Source organism: Chanodichthys erythropterus, chromosome 16 (genome assembly GCF_024489055.1).
Source record: "Chanodichthys erythropterus isolate Z2021 chromosome 16, ASM2448905v1, whole genome shotgun sequence".
Lineage (NCBI taxonomy): Eukaryota > Metazoa > Chordata > Actinopteri > Cypriniformes > Xenocyprididae > Chanodichthys > Chanodichthys erythropterus.
The window spans coordinates 9,082,501-9,104,402 of NC_090236.1; the positions used below are offsets into that span (position 1 = coordinate 9,082,501).

Below are 21,902 nucleotides of genomic sequence, written 5' to 3' on the forward strand. Positions count from 1 at the left end.
GAGTGACACAAATTAGAAAATTTTTAATGTGCGAATAACCATAAAATAGGTGACAACCGACGATAGATGGTGTGTGTGTGAAGGTTACAGCTTTACAGGGTTTTAATGGGTTCCTACAGCAGTCAGAAGCTAAAGGTGAAACACTGTTGTTGTATACGTTTGGAGTATACTGATGAGGAAAACAGTATTTGCATATGTGTATGTGAGAGAGACAACATGTATGGCAGGAAAAATGATGAGTTTGCTGCTGCTTTTTTCCCTTCTTTTGACAAGGTGCCTCATTAGTGCCTTTCTATATGAAAACACGACCAATGATGTACACATGCATACATTTACTTTATTTAAAGCTACTGAGACGGTACCACAGTACAGTAATAGTATCAGATACTAATACCAAGGTACTTTGATGTAATCTATGTGTTATGTTACTTAATTTTCATGGTATTTATGTGACAAAAAAAAAAAAATCACTGATACATGTATTGATACACGTCTAAACAAGATTTTTACATTCTCTGAAGAGAATATGAGTGGCGTTTGCACATGCAAAAATCATGATGCTAAACATGATGCTAAATAGTTTTTTGGGTTTTTTTTGTGGCATTTTTATGTGAAGTGTTCTCTGCAAATATACAGCAATTCCTCATGTACGTTCTCTTCTCTATTCATCCCTCCATCCGTCTGTGTTTATCGATGTATTATTCTCTATGACTCACCGTATTTGACTCTAATTTGAGTGAGTCCCGTTGGACTCCAGCTGGAGGTGGCAGACCTGCGTTAGAAAGAATTCTAATGTGCTCATCAGAATCAGCACACCATATACACCATTTGAAATTCTGAACACTGGTGATGCCTATTGGAAAATATATTACTGAATAAATCTGCCTCTAAACACCCATAATGGATCCGTAGACACATTTAGAGACACACCTAAAAAGTGTAAATGAGTTTTAAATGCTTCTGTGGAAAAGATTTTCAGCTATATTTTTGTCAGGAATATTCTTCAAAAGTTGTGTTTGTGTGTCTGTGTTTCAAGGATAAAAGAAAGTCATAGATTTAAAATGTCATGAGGGTGAGTAAATGATTCCACAGTTGTAGTTTTTGGGTGAACATCTAAAATGAATTGCCTTGGGTTTTAATGTGTAGGCTATGTGTGAGTGTGATAATGAGTTGGGCTGCCCCCGACTAAAAAGTTTTCTAGTCGACTAGTAGTCGTTCATTTAAGCCATTAGTCGACTAATCGCATGAGAGTCTGTCCATATAAACTTCCCTTGTCCACTTCCCATTGGTGAGTTCAGATGGAATGCAAGTAGGCTAGTAGCCTATTTGCTGAGTTTTGATTAATTTTTGTGACACGCTCCACTAACTTAATGAAAGGAAACCGGGATGGCAGAAAACAGCATCCTGTTTGTTTTCTTTATTTTACAAAAGCACAATGTTTTGTTTTTATTGTGAGTTCACACATATAAAAAGTAGATCCTTTAGTTTCGAATTATGTATTACTCTTATCTGTATGACCAAAAATGATGGAGTATTTTAAGTTGTTTCCGTTGTTATCAGGAAAAATGCAAGTGATTGCACCGGCGCCTCCATGTCATGCAGTAAGTGCACAAATACTTTAGCTTCCACACTCTGCGAAAACACTTGGATGTGCGCCTAATAACAGTGCATTTATATACGTTAGCGAGCAACCATGTAAAGTTTCTACTATGTACATGTTTCAAATAATAAGCCATATTTGAGGTCGATGGATTTCCTGCCCAACATACTGCAATTACCACAAGGACCCGCCATTAAAGATCTGTCCCTCATGGACTGCGTGATTTCACCACTTCCTAAGGAGTTTATTTTCTTTCTGTAACTAACCAACTAACATTTTGAACGACAATACCTCTTCTCGTCAACTAACATTTTGTTTTTATTTAGTGACCGTTTTGATAATTGACTATTATTTTCCTCAGTTTTTGCAGCTTTAACTTTAGCCCAATTCGCACAGGATTAGTATTACCTGGAGTCATTTGTAATAATTGCGGTGTTTGTCTGTGATCTTAATTCTGTGCGAATTGGCCATGTCTGTAATTTGCAATGAAAAAATTCCCCCGCAAATGACCTACCATATTTCGCAGAACACTGAGGTCCTGTGATAATATTAGTACAGTGTGAATCGCCATCTCTGATTTGGCGGGGTCGTATATATAGTTTTTACAATGTTTTTGTTTCCTGTGCATCTTTTTATCCATCTTTCACAAAGAATGAAGGCTACGTTAGAATTTGCTGGGTCATATTGCTATACACCATACAACTATACAATTTGCAGAAAGAGAAAGCTGAAAACCATCAGAAGAGCAAAAACAAAAGAATGACGACAAGACATTTCCAATAGCCTAATCAAAATAGTGCACATCCAGGAGATAAGTCAGTAAATTCGGGAAAAAGCACAGCCTTCGCTTATCCCGTCCGAATGAGCCACATGAAATTCAGATGTGGGGGGTAATTTATAAATCATACAAGGTCCCCAGATAATACTAATCCTGTGTGTGAATAGGGCTTTTGTGTATGTGTGAGTCCCTCAGTCATTGTTCTTTATTGATAGAGATTTCAAATGGATAGAGAGTAAAAATGTGAAAACATATTGGCCTATTAATATTCAACAGGATTTGTAAATGTTCTGCCTATAGTTTGTAGGAAACATACACTCCCGTTTAAAGGTTTGGGGATGTTAAGATTTTTAAATGCTTTAAAAGAAGACTCTTATGCTCATCAAGGCTGCATTTATTTGATGAAAGAATACAGTAAAACAGTCATATTTTTAAATATTCTTACAATTTAAAATAACTGTTTTCTATGTGAATATATAGTAAAATGTAATTTATTCCTGTGATCAAAGCTGAATTTTTAGCATTATTCCTCCAGTCATGTCACATGATCCAGAAATCATTCTAATATGCTGTTTTGCTGCTCAAGAAACATGTCTTATTATAATCAATGTTGAAAACAGTTGTGCTGCTCCATATTTCACGGAGGGGCCGATACTCCACTGGGCAGAACATATAGAACTGTACTGTCAGTGATGATATCCATCATATATGATTCCTGTATAACTGCCCCATTAGAGAGTATATAATGGGAACAGGGTAAAGCAGCAGCGATATGTGGTACAGTATGTATTCTTGCCCTTTTCCTCCTCATCTGTGATATCTCACCAGGTTATCTCACTCCAATTATTATTCCTTTATTAAAATAACAAGAACGTTGCCCGACCTCTACTTCTCTCTCCTCTCCTTCTCCATCAAACACAGAGCTGTGGTTGTTTCCAAAGCATTAAACTTCACCTACCACAGACCATGTAAAGAGGTCACCGGCGGAGAGGCTGGATGCTCGTCGAGAGAGATAGCACAGACCCTGCTGAGATATGACATCCTGTGTGTATTTATGGAGGCCCGAAAGCAAGCCTCTAGGGACGCAATAGGAAAATATCGAGGTCTCCTGGTTTGTGTTTGAATGCCACCCGACACTCTCCGGATTGTTTGCGGACAGCAGGGCGTCGGTGTGCCAGTCGCCGTGGTTTGTTTTATTTGTCTGACAAATGTTGAGGTTCGACTTTTTGACCTGCGAGACGTGTTTTGGAAGACTTCAGACTTTTGCTACTAGAAGGAGGTCATTGTAATTATAAAAAGGGCCTTGATAAAAGAATCAATTATATTTTCAGGTGTTTATTTGCTTTTAGCTAAGTCCTGAGATAAAGTGGTCCAATACATCAGATTAATCTGGTGATCTTGAGTGCGTACGCTAATGTTGCTGAACTGTTTGGACAGCCCGGTCACAGCAATGTTTATCTATGCACCCCCTAAAATGTCTCTTCTAGGTTATCTTCGGATGTTATCGTGTGTAGGACACAAAATAACAGTAGTATGGTGAAAGATTTTTTTTATGGCTTCGTTCCAAACAAACTGACTACATAGGCTGCTGACTTCTAAGCCAGCATCCTAAATGAAAAAAAACCTCAAAAATTAAAAATTAATTAAATGCATGAATTCTGAAAACGTAATACGTTTTAAACAATATTACAGTCAAGTAAATGGCAAAGCAGCTTTGCTTAAAAACACGGTAAAAATTGTAATATTGTGAAATATTATTGGGTCATCATTCCATGTCACCAGAGGTCCCCGGCTCAAATTTTTTGATTTTGTGAATATTTTTTCTGTACAAAGACAAACATAAATAGAAAGCCAAAATATTAATTGTCACAGATGTATATTTACTGAGTAAATAAATATTTACTCCATTATTTTGTAGAGGCGGGTCAAAAGGACATTTTTTACCTGAGATTTGGAGCCAATTTACAGGGGTGTAAAAATGACTTTGGAAAGCTGGCAGCAACATTATTTGATTTTTACACAGAGATTGGTAGGTCTATTAGTAAAATGTTGACTTTAGCTATCTTTGTTGCACTATATGCCAACGGTGAGAGTTCAAAAATGGGAAAAAGCACTTTTTGTGTTCTTTTGCCTCAAGTTTGCATGCCTGTAACTCAAGAAGTATTCAAAATATTTTAATATCTTTTTAGATACTGTTTCTTAACAAACGTTTATTTTGGTATCTTCTTAAAGGCCCTCAATGATTCAATCCCAGAGATATGGAGATCTTAATGCAGTTCCATGAGTAAATTATACACATTTTCAGTGGTCAAAAACCAAATGTGGGTCACTTTGCACACAGCTGATACTTATTGCATTTAAAGAGGAATGTCTGAAGAATAAATGAAGAGTTTGGTTCCAAAACGCGATAAGCACCATTTTCAAAAAAATTGAGTTTCCGCCAAAATCAGTATTGTATGTGGTCGGTACTGAAAAGTAATTTATTAATTTTGCGCAAAATGTGATATCTGTTGTGTTATTCTGTCATGTTTTCTCCCTTTCTTTCCAAAACGCGACAAACGCCAGTCTCCTTTCTCTGCAGAACGCAATATATCAGCTCAACCAATCACAGTGCACCATTCCACCCACTGTAAACATTGAAGACTTTTTTAAAAAGCCTTTTTTATACCAATGTACTCGACAAATGTGTTTATTTAACCGTGCGGTGGCGCCAGATACTCTTTAATCGGTAATGACAAATAGTTTATAACATTGACAAGATGACCCGTTGAATTATTTTGGGAGCGACGGCTGAATGTATTTTTAGTAAAATGCCTGTATATAAGATAAATATTGGCAAAGTTTAGACTCTGTCATATTTGTGAATCAACTTACTTTGTTGTGTATTTTCAATTTGAATTACTCAATTACTCAAATTAATCAAAACAGAGTTATTGCATTTTGGAACAAAACTCTTCAAATAATGTTTAAACTAGAAATGTATCTTGTTTCCCTTTCCAAAATTTGGTTGATTTGACAGAGTGACCCTATTACAATTTAAAATAACTTTTCTATATGAACATATTTTTAATGTAATTTATTCTTGTGATGGTAAAGCTGAATTTTCAGCATCATTACTACAGTCTTCAGTGTCACATGATCCTTCAGAAATCATTGTAATATGCTGATTTGCTGCTCAAGAAACATTTCTTATTATTATCAATGTTGAAAATAGTTGTGCTGCCTAATGTTTTTGTGAAAACGGTGATACATTTTTTTTAGGTTTCTTTGATGATTAGAAAGTGAAAAATACACACACACACACACACACACACACACACACACACACACACACACACACACACACACACACACACACACACACACACACACACATGTTTGTTTTTGTGAAATGTGGGGACATTCCATAGACATAATGGTTTTTATACTGTACAAACCGTATTTACTATCCCCCTACACTACCCCTAACCCTAAACCTAACCATCACAGGAAACTGTGCACACTTTTACTTTCTCACAAAAACTCATTCTGTGTGATTTATAAGCCTTTTGAAAAGTGGGGACATGCTGAATGTCCTCATATTTCACCTTTTTTTGTAATACCCATGTCATACCCATGTCATTATACACATTTATGTCCTGATATTTCACAAAAACAAGTACACACACACACACACACACACACACACAGATTATACACACACACACACACACATATACAAGAACACTTCAACACTTGGGTTAGAAGTTTCTCAGAGTAGTTGACAATAGGTAAGCTTGGCCTCAATGACATTCCAGTCATTTTTTTCCGTAAATGTTGCACACTTCATTTGCTTTGGACGGGCATCTGAGAGGGATTTCCAACCACTGTGCATTTGACCGCTGTTTAAAGCATTTCATTTAAATGGCTGTTAGCGCCGTCAGTCTGCCAACAAAGACTTGGACCGTTCCTGTGTTATTCAGGCCTTGTTACTGAGTGTGTGAGAGAGGAAGGAAGTGAGAGTTTGTGAGGTGTGTGTGTGTTCTAGTAATAAGGAACAATTGAGGTGGTATTACTGCTTATTAGGTTTCATTTAGAGCTATCACAAAACTTAATGTGTCTGTGGCTCGGTCACGACCTCCTTAAACTAAATTACAGACGCATTCTGTACTATAGACGTGTTCTCTGCGGCAAGACCCGATGGGAGGATACCTATCCTGACCTCTGACCTTTCCTGCGGGCACAGGGGTTCAGTCTGAAGTGGGACGGGGGGGGATGAAGGAGATTAGAGAGAGGTGGAGGGAGAGACAGCAGTTTTGAAGGCTCTAGACAATGAATGGTTTCTTTGGGAGATACAGGGAAGCATTTAGTAGCTCTGTGTGCCACTAGTCCTTTTGTCCTTTTAGTGCCCCTTATAAATCGCTTGTAATCACACACACACACACACACACACACACACACACACACACACACACACACACACACACACACACACACACACACACACACACACACACACACACACACACACACACACACACACTCACACAATTTTGTTGAATACAAGTTTGTTTTTTAACTTTAAGGGGTCATAACATGGAAAAAACAGATCCTGGCTCATTTGAAGGAAAATAGTTTGATTTAGACCATGTTTACCATTCAAAAGTTTGAGGTCAGTAGGATTTTGGGGAGAGAAAGTATACTTTTATTCAGTATGGATGCATTAAATTGATCAAAAGAAACAACAAAGACATTTATGTTACAAAAGATTTCTATTTCAAATAAATGCTGCTCTTTTGAACTGCTATTCATTAAACAGTCCTGAAAACAATCACAATTTATATGAAAATATTAAGCAGCACAACTGTTTTCAACATTGATAATCAGAAATATTTCTTGAGCAGCAAATTCACATATTAGAATGATTTCTGAAGGATCATGTGACACTGAAGGAAATTCAGCGTTGCATCACAGGAATAAACTACATTTAGAAATATATTATTAAAATAGAAATAAGTTATTTTAAATTGTAATAATATTTCAAAATATATTTTTGTTTAACAGTATATTTGATCAAATAAATTAAGTTCAGTCCAATCAGACCATTTACTGAAATTAAAGGGGTGGTTGATTATGATTTCACTTTTTTAACTTAATGTGTAATGTTTCTGTTAGAGCATAAACAACATCTGCAAAGTTATGATGCTCAAAGTTCAGTGCAAAGCGACATATTTTCTTTTAAAGAAATCACTGTTTAAGGACTACAACAAACGGCTGGTAGGGACATCACTAACCCTATAATTTATATAAACCCTGCCCCCGAGAACACGCAACAAGGGTGAGGCCATGTTATTGCATTACAGAACACAAATGCGATACCATGGCTGCGTCCGAAAACTGGAAATGCTGCCTTCCGAGGACACATTTCAAGGTAGTAAGGCATCAAGGCACGTCCGAATCCAATGTTAGCTTCACTTCCTCTCTCATGAGATACCTTCCTCAGATCGATTTTTGAAGGAAGCATAGATGTATCCTTAGCTGCCTTTGATATCCCACAATCCTGTGCTTTCCATTCTGTGACAGTTGAGCTAGAAAAATAAAGATGGCGTCCGAAAGTTGCGTTTGCTGCTCAGTTTGTGTATAAATGTATGATTTTGATCAACATATTTCAATTTTGATATAATTTCTATCGAGAAATTACTACTGTAGTAATTAAATATTTGTTTAGTTCTCACCAAAGCTCGCGCTATATTGCTGTAGATCATTAAACCGTTACGCTGCCTCAGAAGTCTGTCTGAAATCAATTTCGTGAGGTACCTTCATGCACAAATGCTGCCGTACAAGTCATTCTCTTATAAGATAGCGAGGCAGCAAAACAGCTACCTAGGTTTTCGGACGCAGCCATAGTCATAAAAGCAATATGTTATATAACAATAATTAAGCTAAACTATACCTGTTCTATCTTCATGCACCATATATTCTCTAGCTCTGTAGGAACCTTACAACAGTTCCCACGTGAGCGATGTAACGTTATAGATTATCATAACAGAATATGCTAATTAAAGACTTTAAGATAGTACTCCACATCAGCTACATAAATTCATCAACTAACCATTCAGAAATGTCCTGTTGCATTCTACATGTTGTTACTTCTTCTTGAGTCTCTCCATTATTGTCCAGCTTCGGTTTGAATATTAAAGGCTGAACAGTTTCTGACATTTTCAGTGAGTCTGTGTGAGGTAATCACAGCACTGCTAACAGGAGCTCCGAAGCTCCGCCCTCTTCTTGAGAGCAGCTGCTCATTTGCATTTAAAGGGACACACACACAAAAACGAAGCATTTTTGTTCACACTCAAAAAGTAACAAATTTAAGATGCTATACAAAAAATAATCTGTAGGGTATTTTGAGCTAAAACTTCACATGCACACTCTGAGGATATCAGAGACTTATTTTACATCTTGTAAAAGTGGCATTATATGATCCCTTAAGCTGCACTTGTAGCTCTTTCTGAAATCTTTTAATCGCATATTGTTTTGTGATCATAGTATAATACAGACTTTGCAGAAGACTACTATTGAAGGACTGTGAATAATACTAGACTTGACTGCAGTACTACAACCTGAAAATTGCATTGTTTCTCATTTTATATGCAAAGAGGTTAGCAAATCAAAACATAACTCATTTACATCAAGAAATACAGCATCCAGGTTCATTCTTAGAGATGTTTTTGAGGCAAGGAACCTTCACTAAAAGTTTTTTTTTTTACAAAAAACATTTCAGTAGTTACCAGTTCAAAACATGCTACCACAATGCAAGTGTGAAGTGGGTGGTTTTTAGTGCGTTGCTATGTGGTTGCTAGGTGTTTGCTTAAGTCTGATCACTTAGAAAAGTAATAGCACAAGTTGCATGGTTTGAGGTATCATTCATGACCGTAGCACAAACAATACAGGATGAGTTACAGACTGAAGTTTAATAGGCTACCTAGGGTTGGTGATTTGTTCAAATCCTTAACCTCAAGTTTGTGCAGCGGTAATTGTGATGTTTGTCTTTGCAGCACCGCTCTACATAAAACCATGTAGGATGTGGCCTCTTTAAAGTGATGTGTTTGACAGTGTTCTTTGTTTTATGCGTGCGGTGGATAAACACTGTGTCTGTGTGCTAATGGACTAATAGAGTCGCTCATTCTCTCTCTAATGCCATTGAGATTCATTCTGCCTTATGAATTTAAACCCTCAAAATGCTGCTATTAATTTGGAAACTGTTCACCAAAGGCATCTAAAGTTCTTTCAGATCTCTTTCATTTATATCATCCTGAGGGATGTCTTAATTACATTACTCATTGTTTCATCTCATTTAAGAGGTAATACGTATATTGTTGGAGGCCTGTTGAAAGTTGAAGAAGGGATAATTGAGAGAGATCTTAAACAAATCCTAACCGTTGCTGACATGAAAATGCTCCTGAACAGATTTTTTGGCTTTAATGATACAAACACAAAACAAAAGCATGCACATCACTGCCAGATTGCTCACAGTGGGCGATCGGTCAAAAATAACTTAAAACAGAGAAAAAATATATATATGTATGATGGCATGCCACGGCTTCAAAAATAAAGAAATTTGGCACCAAAAATATAGAAATTCATTAACAGACTTCTAGAGTTGGCACCAATAAATGTCAATACATTTCTGTATTTTTGGTGCCAAATTTCTATATTTTTGGAGCCATGGACTTAACATTTTCTTTTTAGGTTTTAATGATGAAATTAATAATTTCTTTGAAATTGTCTTTCAGACTATACCTTTAATGGCATGAGTAATATTTCTTTTATACAATTATTACTCAAAACGGCAAGCTCTTTTTTTCTTTTGGATGGCTTTTTTTGTATGTTATTGAAATTATTATTTTTAATAATTAAATTAATACTTTTACTCAGCAATGATGCATTAAACTGATGAAAAGTGACAGAAAAGACATTTATAATGTTACAAAAGATTTCTATTTAAAAAATCTATCGTGGTTTTTCACAAAAATATTAAGCAACACAAATTTTTTTTGAGCCGCAAATCAGCATATTAGAATGATTTCTGAAGGATCATGTGACACTGAAGACTGGAGTAATGATGCTGAAAATACAGCTTTGCATCACAGAAATATATATATTTTTTAAGATATTAATATAGAAAACACTTATTTTGAATTGCAATAACATTTCACAGTATTACTATTTTTACTGTATTTTTGATCAAATAAATTAAGCCTTGCTTAGGGTTAGACTTCTTTCAAAAACATTCTAAACACATTTTCCACTGTTTTCTTCAGCATTCCCTCTTGATTTTTAAACTGACCAAACACTTTGTCTGAGTTGTCTCTTCTGTCTAAGCATCTTTACCCACTCCTACACAGCATGTAAAAATAAAACAAACTATATTTGCTTTATACTGATAGTCAAAAGTCTGATTCTGCGAGACTTTTCAAATGACGTGATGTATGTTGCTTGACCATGGTTCGCCCTGTTGCATGTGTGTTTGTGTCAGTAATATACTGCAGTGGGGAGGGTTGACAAGCGCTCATAAATTACCCAATTACCGCAATCATGCTGTGAAATAAAGAAAAGAACAGATGAAAAAGGAGTGTGGAAAAGAAAGGAGCAGATGGTGGCATCGTTCTAAAAGCCACTGGCCACTCCTTCCTCCACAGACTCAATGAGAAAGGTGCTGAAGATGAATTGCGGTGTGTGTCTTCGAGTGAGTGTGTGTGTGGTCTCGGAGACGGTGCGGTAATTGAGGGTTGTCCGTGAAAGAGAAGCCCTCAAGACTCTCATCTGGTTTCTGTCCGAAGGAAGAACTGATTGTCAGAGATGAAAGCTTTTGTTAAACACTTTTATGCCCCATTTACACTCACTCGTAGACAGACGGTTTTCTAACACCTGATAAAATCGTGCAAGTCTGTTTTGCTTTACACACAGGTATTGTGGCAATGTGTGACTACTTTGTAAGTAGTCTGTTCCTCATAAAGTGCCCAAATAAATGACAAAAAGACTACTGTTTTGCCTCACACTCATGTGGAGTCGTCTGTGCATTTTGTTTCATTTCAGAATACAATGCATGTCAAGTCAAGTCAAGAAGCTTTTATTGTCATTTCAACCATATATAGCTGACGCATTACACAGTGAAATGAAACAACGTTCCTCCAGAACCCTGATGCTTCATAAAACAACAAAAAGTATCTGCTATGAAGGTGCTATGAAGTAATTGAGGGCACAAAGCATGTCTAACACTCAGTATGTCTGATACTCCTTTGTATCATTAATCAAATGTGTCTGTATCTTTTTCAGAGACTGTTTGGTTGTTATATTGTTAGCACCAAAATCTGATGTGCTGCCTACCTAGTAGGGGAGTGCGATATTGACAAAAAACAATATCTCGATATTTTCTAGGATTTTGTCGATATCGATTTTCAGGCGATAGTTTGCTGAGTCTGTTATTGTGCTGGTAACTTGTCAGGTTTAGAACTTTTGTGGTCAGATCACAGCAGTGACAGAAATGATCTTTTCCAGCAAGTTTAAGTCGATTTTTACCTTTTATCTGCATTTTTACCTTTATAAGGGCAATTTTTTCTTACCTAATTAAATGTAGCCTATGCATCATTTATTACTGTATGTCAAATTATTACATTCATTTAGAATAATAAGACACAATAGGGCTGTTGCAAATCAAATGAAATCAGTATCAACAAAATCTGTTTTTGCAATGCAGAGGAAACACAGAAGCTGCATCTGAAGAGGCATTTAGATGCATTTACACAGACTGTTTAATGCAGCTCAGAGGGGACATAAATGCATTTAACATGCAGTTACAAATGCATAAATAGTGTTTTGATGTTTTAAAAATAAAACATTGATGATAATGATTTTAAAATTTAAAAGATATTTTAAATAAAAAATAAAACCATCAGTAGACGGCAGCAAGTCACTGTTAATGAGCGAATCATTGAGTCATTAAAGGTGCCGGAGAATGTCTTTTCAAAAGATGTAATATAAGTCTAAGGTGTCCCCTCAATGTGTCTGTGAAGTTTCAGCTCAAAATACCCCATAGATTTTTTAATACATTTTTTTAACTGCCTATTTTGGGGCATCATTAAATATGGCTGCGCGGCCCCTTTAAATGTCTCGCTCCCTGCCCTCCCGAGCTCTCGACTATAAGTGCAGTTATACAGTGCATAAACAAAGTTCACACAGCTAATATAACCCTCAAATGGTTCCTTACATGATGTTCGTCATTCATGCTGCATGCATGCATCGATTCTTGTGAGTATAGTATTTATTTGGATGTTTACATTTGATTCTGAATGAGTTTGAGGCTATGCTCTGTGGCTAACGGGCTAATGCTACACTGTTGGAGAGATTTATAAAGAATGAAGTTGTGTTTATGAATTATACAGACTGCAAGTGTTTAAAAATGAAAATAGCGACGGCTCTTGTCTCCATGAATACAGTAAGAAACAATGGTAACTTTAACCACATTTAACAGTACATTAGCCACATGCTAACGAAACATTTAGAAAGACAATTTACAAACATCACTAAAAATATCATGTTATCATGGATCAAGTCAGTTATTGTTGCTCCATCTGCCATTTTTCGCTGTTGTTCTTGCTTGCTTACCTGCATAACGTCTGATGATTCAGCTGTGCAGCTCCAGACTTTAATACTGGCTTGTGTAATGCCTTGAACATGGTCTGGTATATGCAAATATTGGGGGCGTACATATTAATGATCCCGAATGTTACATAACAGTCAGTGTTATGTTGAGATTCGCCTGTTTTCCGGAGGACTTTTAAACAAATGAGATTTACATAAGAAGTAGGAAACAATGGAGTTTGAAACTCAACGTATGTCTTTTCCATGTACTGAACTCTTGTTTTTCAACTATGCCAAGCTAAATTTAATTTTTGATTCTTGACCTTTAACGGATTAGTTCACTATAAAATGAAAATTACCTCAAGCTTTACTCACCCTCAAGCCATCCTAGGTGTATCTTTCTGATGAACACAATCGTAGTTATATTAATAAATATCCTGACGCATCCGAGCTTTATAATGGCAATGAATGGGACCACTGAGTATAAAGCTGAAGAAAGTGCCTCCATCCACATCCATCCATCATAAACATACTCCATATGGCTTCGGGGTGTTAATAAAGGCCTTCTGAAGCGAAGCTGTGCATTTGTGTAAGAAAAATATTCACATTTAATAAATTATAAAGTAAAATAGCTAGCCCCTGCCAGACCGGCTTCCATTTTCAACTTAGGAAGAAAGTGTAACACCTCTTGCAGTTTAAAACACTTAAGTTACTTCCTACGCCTTTCGTATTCAACTTATGAAAAAAAAAAAACGTAACTGACTGGACCTGTGCGGAGTACATTTATGATGGATGGATGCACTTTCTTCAGCTCATACTCGTGACTCCTGTTCACTGCCATTTAAAGCTTAGATGCATCAGAATATTTATTAATATATCTCAGATTGTGTTCATCAGAAGAAAGAAAGTCATATACACCTAGGATGGCTTGAGGGGGAGCAAAGCTTGGGGTCATTTTTATTTTAAAGTGAACTAATCCTTTAATTCAACTGATTAGTACAGTTGAACTGATTAATTCAGCAACAAAATACAGCTCAAAACAGTTCTGTGCCACAGCGTTGTTTGGAACTGCTTTTGCATGCGAAATAGAGCAAAACAGGCAATATTCTGTCTAAAATGTCACTTAATTGTTTGTTATACTGCAATTGTGCTAATATTTGGGGAAAATATGGCACTCTTTGTGTGATCGCTTATTTATGATATAAATATAGCCCTAAAAGACAAATATACAGGGGCATTTTACTTCATTTTAATAGAGTAAATCACTGTGAATCTAACCTAAACCAAAAAGGCTACATCATGCTGTCTATGCAGTCTCAAAGCATGTTTTTGTTTGGTTTATGCAAAGTTAGGGACATATTCGATAATGTCAGATTGCACATTGTTAAAACAACAATTACAACATCATCATAGACAATATATATTGCACACCCTACCACCTAGGTTACTTTTTAGGCTTGTCTGACATGAAGGTTATTCTGAACAGTAGACTGAAAAATTGTTACTTGTTTTGGAAATTAAGAGTGTTTGTCTAGTTAGCGTGGCAGAGTTAGCCAAAAATGTATATTTATGCTGAAACTATTGATAGATATATCTGTCCAATTTAAATTGCTGAACTGAATGCAATATTTGTGTGTGATATTAAAATGATTGTGCTTATTCCAGCATTAACCCATTAACTTAGCAACAAGCTAACAGACTATATTGGAATCAGCTGTGAGTGTTAATCAAGTCTCCCCTATTATCATTAACAGTGGTGCTGACCATAAATAGCATTTCAAATCAGTCATTTATAAGGTTTCATGTCTGTTAGGATGCTGCGCTAGAAGGGTGAACCTCATCTCACTATAGCATTGTGGTGTGTTCTTTTCACCATTTTTATGATTTAACATAATTTCTCTTCTCCTTCATTCACAGCTCTGGTGTGTCGCTGCCATGGCGACCCTGACCCCCTGCTTCTTACGGATTTTTGCTGTCCTCCAATTGGCTGCCTGCTCGTTTCCAGAGGAACCTGGCCCTTTAATCTCCGCCCCTGCTGAGGGTAAGCACACGCCCTCTCCCCAATTACACTGTACCAGTTAAGCAACATCAGCAGGTTAGTTTACAATTGGACATACATGTCACATGTATGTTCTTTCATGCATGCTCATTTAGAGCATAACAGCACAATCAGCATTTACTATTTTAAGATCATAAATTAGCATTGAGATTTTGCTTCCAAAAAATGCACATCAGTTGAATTCCAAATTACTTGGCAAGTTTCATGATTATAAACATCATAAGAAAGGTTTCTGTGCCAAGTTACAGTGATTTTACCACGGTTGAGGTAAAATGTTAATGTTTTGGAAATTAAGACTGGCTTAAGAAGCCAAATATATGATAGAAGTGCTATTTTATTTCAATAAACACCATTCATTTGTTTTTGTTTTTTTGGAGATTTTAGACTTTCAAGTATAAGAGCTATAAAATAACAGGGACAGAAATCTTTCAGATTTCGTTAAAAAGATCTTTATTTGTGTTTCGAAGATGAGCGAAAGACTTACAGGTTTGGAACAACTAAGGTGAGTAATTAATGAAAGAAATTTCATTTTTGAAAACTAACTCTTTAAAAAGTACTCTACATATACTAGTTTTAAATGCATTAACTGTTCATTTACAGAAGTCATGTGGGCATGAAATAGATTTATACATGGGTCATTGATTAATAATGTTTTTAAGAGTGTAAAAAATATAATATAATTAATTTTGAAGTTGTATTATATGTTAAGAAAGAGATTATGTGGTTTTTATAATCAATTAACACTCCTTTTGTCATTTTTTACAAGATGGACAAAATTTGCCACTAAAAATACTGAATGACAATATTTTCAAACAATGCTAACAGGCTGATATCTAACTAGCTAGCTTGCTAGCTATCTAGCAAAAGGATAATCAAACATTTTATATTTAGTACAAGTGAAGACTTCAGATGCAAAAGCCTCTAAGTGCCATCTGAAATTTTCTTCTAAAATTAGCATTTTTATCAAGCTTGTATGTTTATGTTCAGTTATTTCACTTTAATGGCAATGAAAAGGACATATTAATGATTAATTGCCATTAAAGTGAAATTACTGATCCTAAACATAAGAGCTTGATAAAAACGCTCATTTTAGAAGAAAATTTCAGACGGCACCTAGAGGCTTTTGCATCTGAAGTCTTCAAGTTTTTTAAAATATTACAACATTTTCTATGTTTTATAGCAGCTGTACCGAATGACCTGATGTTTCAGGACATGTGTATGAACAAGTGAAAACATAAATTTAGTTACAAAAATGTGTACATTTATTTATTTTTTATTCATTTCAATCACAAATGAAATGGCTGTATTGGCCTTTGGACGGTTAAAACAAAAGACCTTTTGACATTTAAAAAACTTTAAAATACATTTATATGTTGCAAAATATAATTAAAACCTTTTGGATTCAATAAAAGAGATCTAGTTGTACTACCTTACATTCTTTGGATGTCATATCTCTGTTTTTTATTATTATTTAGGCCTTTGGACAAAAAAAAAATGACCTGTCATGTCATTGACCCATATATAAAGTTGGTTAAGATTTTGATGTTTGGCTAACTGCACTAAGAGACCATTTGGGTTGCATGAGATGCATCTCAACAGCTTGCAGCATAAAAAAATACCTTTTGAAATTCTGTTAACTTAAAATTAACCCTCTAGACATTATTGTATAATTCACACTCCACCCTTAAATGTGGTAAAATCACTGTTTTCTTGTGGCTGTGTTAAAGCTTTTACACTGTATGCTGCACTACCACTATTGTGAAGCCATTTCCAGACTGTTCTTTTAAATGTACATATGGCTGACATATGATGTGGACATGTCGCACAGTTTGTAAACAGTTTAGCACGTTAGTGTTCATGGATGGATGAAATACACCATATGGCTGTGGTCTTTTTAAAAGACTTTCAACTTGATGGTGCTGGAATATAAAATATAGATGTGTGTTTGAGTATACGGGAGGTTTGTATTCCCTATAGATCTAACAAACCAGAATAAGTGATATTGATGAACCACTCTTGCATTTCTAATGATTCAGTAGAGACCAGGGGTTAAAGGTCATCCAGCACAATGTGTATATGTGTGTATGTTTTGTCCCCACAAGGATAGTTAAACCTGAATTCACCAAGGGTCCTGCTAATATTTGCCCTCTTCAAGGAAAACGGCTTAGTAAACATACTAAATAATGTCTTAATGAGAAAGTTAAAAAAGCCGAATGGTTTATCGGAGGAGTAGATTTAGAGGTAAAGAACAGAAAATATCATTAGCTCAGAAGCCAGTGAAGATAAAAAACAAAGGTAGGTGTGTGTGTGTGTGTGTGTGTGTGTGTGTGTGTGTGTGTGTGTGTGTGTCAGTGTGTTTGTGTGAATCAAAGTAAAATAACATGACCTTTTTAAGGGTTTTCCACATTTAATTGCTCTATCCAAAGCACAAAAACATTTAAACCCTTGTGAAATGTGTCCAAACAACTAAAGGCAAAACAAGCCAGCAAAGACAACAGTATCTCTATCCTTCTCTCCTTATTACAGTGGAATTAATTACTAGCAGAAACTGTACGGAATATTATTAGCATTCAGTAAATATGTGGGTGTCCTCAGGCTTCTCTGCCCTCAGACACAGAATACAGATTCATCTCACTGCGGATGGAGGACACTTTCCTGTTTGTTGTTTTTCAGTGGTAATCTGTTTTCTAATTGTGTTTAACCTCTTTCCTCAGCATTTGGAAAGCAATTTTCCTTATCTCAAATGTGTGAACACACTCTGAACTGCAGGAGTCTTGTGGGGGACACAATATAAAACTTATCAGCTTTGCTCATGAATATTAATTATGTGACGGGACATTGGCCCAGGAGTCCTAACTGATTGACTGGGCAGGTTGCATTAGCCATAGTGTGATTAGCGCTTACTGTGTATTTTAAATTAGCATAGTTTTCTTTTTATTAAGGTTTAGTCATTTTATGTGCTTTTTTAATTCGTTTTTTTAATATGTATTTCCATTTAGCTTTAATTTATTTTTATTTCAGTTTCAGGGTACGTTCACATGACAACTATGTACTAAAAATGGAAAACTGTTTCCTTTGCATACAGATGACAACATTGTCAAAACGACTCCAATTCACATGAATTTGTGAAAACAATTAAAAACACTGTATTACTCATGCCAGGCCAGTAGTTGGCAATGTCACTTTGTACAAACCTGAATCCAAAAAAGTTGGGACACTGTACAAATTATGAATAAAAAAGGAATGCAATAATTTACAAATCTCATAAACTTGCACTGCATCACATACAGGAATGCTACTGTAATGGAAATCACAACATGGGCTCAGGAATACTTCCAGAAAACATTGTCGTTGAACACAATCCACTGTGCCATTCGCCGTTGGCAGCTAAAACTCTATAGGTCAAAAAAGAAGCCATATCTAAACATGATCCAGAAGCGCAGACGTTTTCTCTGGGACAATGCTCATTTAAAACGGACTGTGGCAAAGGGGAAAACTGTTCTGTGGTCAGACGAATCAAAATTTGAAGTTCTTTTTGGAAAACTGGGAAGCCATGTCATCCAGACTAAAGAGGACAAGGACAACCCAAGATGTTATCAGCGCTCAGTTCAGAAGCCTGCATCTCTGATGGTATGGGTTTGCATGAGTGCGTGTGGCATGGGCAGCTTACACATCTGGAAAGGCACCATCAATGATGAAAGGTAAATCCAAGTTCTAGAACAACATATGCTCCTATCCAGACGTCGTCTCTTTCAGGGAAGACCTTGCATTTTCCAACATGATAATGGCAGACCACATACTGCATTAATTACAACATCATGGCTGTGTAGAAGAAGGATCCTGGTTCTGAAATGGCCAGCCTGCTGTCCAGATCTTTCACCCATAGAAAACATTTGCCACATCATAAAGAGGAAGATGCGACAAAGAAGACCTAAGACAGTTGAACAACTAGAAGCCTGTATTAGACAAGAATGGGACAACATTCCTATTCCTAAACTTGAGCAACTTGTCTCCTCAGTCATCAGACGTTTGCAGACTGTTATAAAAAGAAGAGGGGATACCACACAGTTGTAAACATGGCCTTGTCCCAACTTTTCTGAGATGTGTTGATGCCATGACATTTAAAATCAACTTATTTTTCCCTTAAAATGCTGCATTTTCTAAGTTTAAACATTTGATATGTCATCTATGTTGTATTCTGAATATAATATTGAAATTTGAAACTTCCACATCATTGCATTCTGTTTTTATTCACAGTTTGTACAGTGTCCCAACTTTTTTGTGTGTTTTGTAGAAACACTAGATCTCTATAGACTGAACACATAATAGACATGCACTTGACATCACCATTTTCACAAATTAGCATTTTTGTAGTTTATGCAGAGACATTAATGGTATTGCTTTCAAAAACTTACACTTTGAAACCGTTTTCAAAAGTTTGCATTTTCATGCCACCAAAACGCTGTTGTCGTGTAAATGAATGGCCAAAACGCATAAAAAGTTTTCCATTTTTAGTTAAAAACAGTTTTAGTAATTTTATTATTTAAACTTAACTTATTGAGTTAAATATACACTATATTGCCAAAAGTTTTGGGACGCCTGCCTTTACATACACATGAACTTTAATGACATCCCATTCTTAATCCGTAGGGTTTAATATAGAGTTGGCCCACCCTATTACAGCTTCAACTCTTCTGGGGAGGGTTTCCACAAGGTTTAGGAGTGTGTTTATGGGAATTTTTGACCATTCTTCTAGAAGCGCAGTTACGAGGTCAGGCAGTGATGTTGGCGAGAAGGCCTGGCTCACAGTCTTGAGGTCAGGACTCTATGCAGGCCAGTCAAGGTACTCCACACCAAACTCGCTCATCCATGTCTTTATGGACCTTGCTTTGTGCACTGGTGCGCAGTCATGTTGAAACAGGAAGGGGCCATCCCCAAACAAAGTTGGGAGCATGAAATTGTCCAAAATGTCTTGGTATGCTGAAGCATTAAGAGTTCCTTTCACTGGAACTAAGGGGTCAAGCCCAACCCCTGAAAAACAACCCCACACCATAATCCCCCCTTTACCAAACTTTACACTTGGCACAATGCAGTCAGGCAAGAACCATTCTCCTGGCAACAGCCAAACCCAGACTCGTCCATCAGATTGCCAGACAGAGAAGCGTGATTAGTCACTCCAGAGAACACGTCTCCACTGCTCTAGTGTCTAGAGGCGGCGTGCCTTACACCACTGCATCCAACGCTTTGCATTGCACTTGGTGATGCAAGGCTTGGATGCAGCTACTTGGCCATGGAAATTCATTCCATGAAGCTCTCTACACACTGTTCCTGAGCTAATCTGAAGGCCACACCAAGTTTGGAGGTCTGTAGCTATTGACTCTGCAGAAAGTTGGTGACTTCATTCATGAAAAGATTCAGTGATTCACTGATTCAATGATTCAGTCTAAGAGTGTTAAAAGTTCACTGTAATGGATTATCTGTAAAGATGTTTATTCCTTTTTTCTCATAAAAAGCTATCACATGACTTCCAAAGACTTGGAATATAGCACACAAGCTGTATAGACCAATTTTATGATGCTTTTAATGGTCATTCCCTTTTCATTGTAATTATATATAGTCAGAGCGACCAGTATATTATGTAAGAAAGAAAGGTTTGGAATGACATGAGTGTGAGTAAATAATGACATAACTGTTATTTTTGGGTGAACTTTTCCTTTAAGATGACTTGTTGTTGGACTCTGCATAGAAAAGTCACAATGATTTATGTTTTTGTCCTTTATTCCTGTCTCAGAGGTCTTCTGTCTCTAACTCTTCTGGGAAAGTGATGGACGCATTCCTGCCTGTGGTTTAGTGTCTGTTTCATCCATCTATACTTCATATTTTGGCTCTTTTGTTTGGGTGCCCATAATGTCTCTCTTTTCCATCTCAACTAGTCATTTTTCCACATTTTGACATCCCATTCTGAATTCTGTCTGTTTCTTTATCTGTAAGTGGTGAGGCGATATCCAGTGTTTGTGGGCCGAGCACATCGCTCCTATACCCGCCAGGAGCCGCTGTACATTCAGACCATCCTGAAAGTCAATCGTACACTCTACATTGGAGCCAGGTAAAGTCCTCATGCATTCAGAATGACTCAACATACACATTTCAAATTATAAATCATTTTTATAATAATTTTGCATATTGCACTTCTTGCTAGAGCAAGCAAAATTGCATATACTGCACTAAGGAACAAGTGTAAATGATTCTCTGTGGTAATCGATAAGATGTTAAATCGATTTATTCATGCACTCATTCAAGATTCATTCACTCTATTCAGTAACCTCACCCAATTTGGTTTTACTTTATAAATTAATCTGACATGACTATAATACCCTTTCTTTTATTAAAACCTTTCTGTTTCACTAAACCATCTCGGTACCTAATTGGTTTTAATTGGAAACGACAAGTTACACAATGAGAAAATGTCATTACCATTTTAAAGCTCTGACATGAATACCCATGTGCTAATAGCTCAACACAATCAGCCAATATAGCAGGATGTTCTTTACACACGGTCAGAGTGTGCATGTGGAAATCTGTCTCCAGTTTGACTGGTGTTACATTTAGTTACATCTTTGAAATCCGTCACATGGACAGCCCTTCAAAGTCTGAGCTGGGAGGATTTAGACTCTCAGGGGAGTTCGCATGTGGTCCTGGTTAGGCGGTGGTTGAAAGTTAAACCCCTGTTCGCTGACCTTTAACCATTACACAGTCAAGCAGCTTAAACACAGGCTCTCTCTCTCTGAAGCTAGAGAACAGATATAGTCTATCTTGAGTTTCTGAGCACTCTTACAAACTCTCTT

At 36.5% G+C, this 21,902-nt stretch overlaps 1 protein-coding gene across 1 annotated transcript in view; it reads left to right on the top strand.

Annotated features, from left to right (window-relative positions):
• sema6ba (sema domain, transmembrane domain (TM), and cytoplasmic domain, (semaphorin) 6Ba) overlaps positions 1 to 21,902 on the top strand; it is a 171,799-nt gene that overhangs the window by 77,323 nt on the left and 72,574 nt on the right. The window contains exons 2-3 of the mRNA XM_067362500.1: positions 14,916 to 15,039; positions 21,049 to 21,163. Of these exons, the coding sequence (XP_067218601.1) occupies positions 14,934 to 15,039; positions 21,049 to 21,163 (221 nt within the window). The 5' untranslated portion in view covers positions 14,916 to 14,933. The remainder of the gene's footprint in view (positions 1 to 14,915; positions 15,040 to 21,048; positions 21,164 to 21,902) is intronic.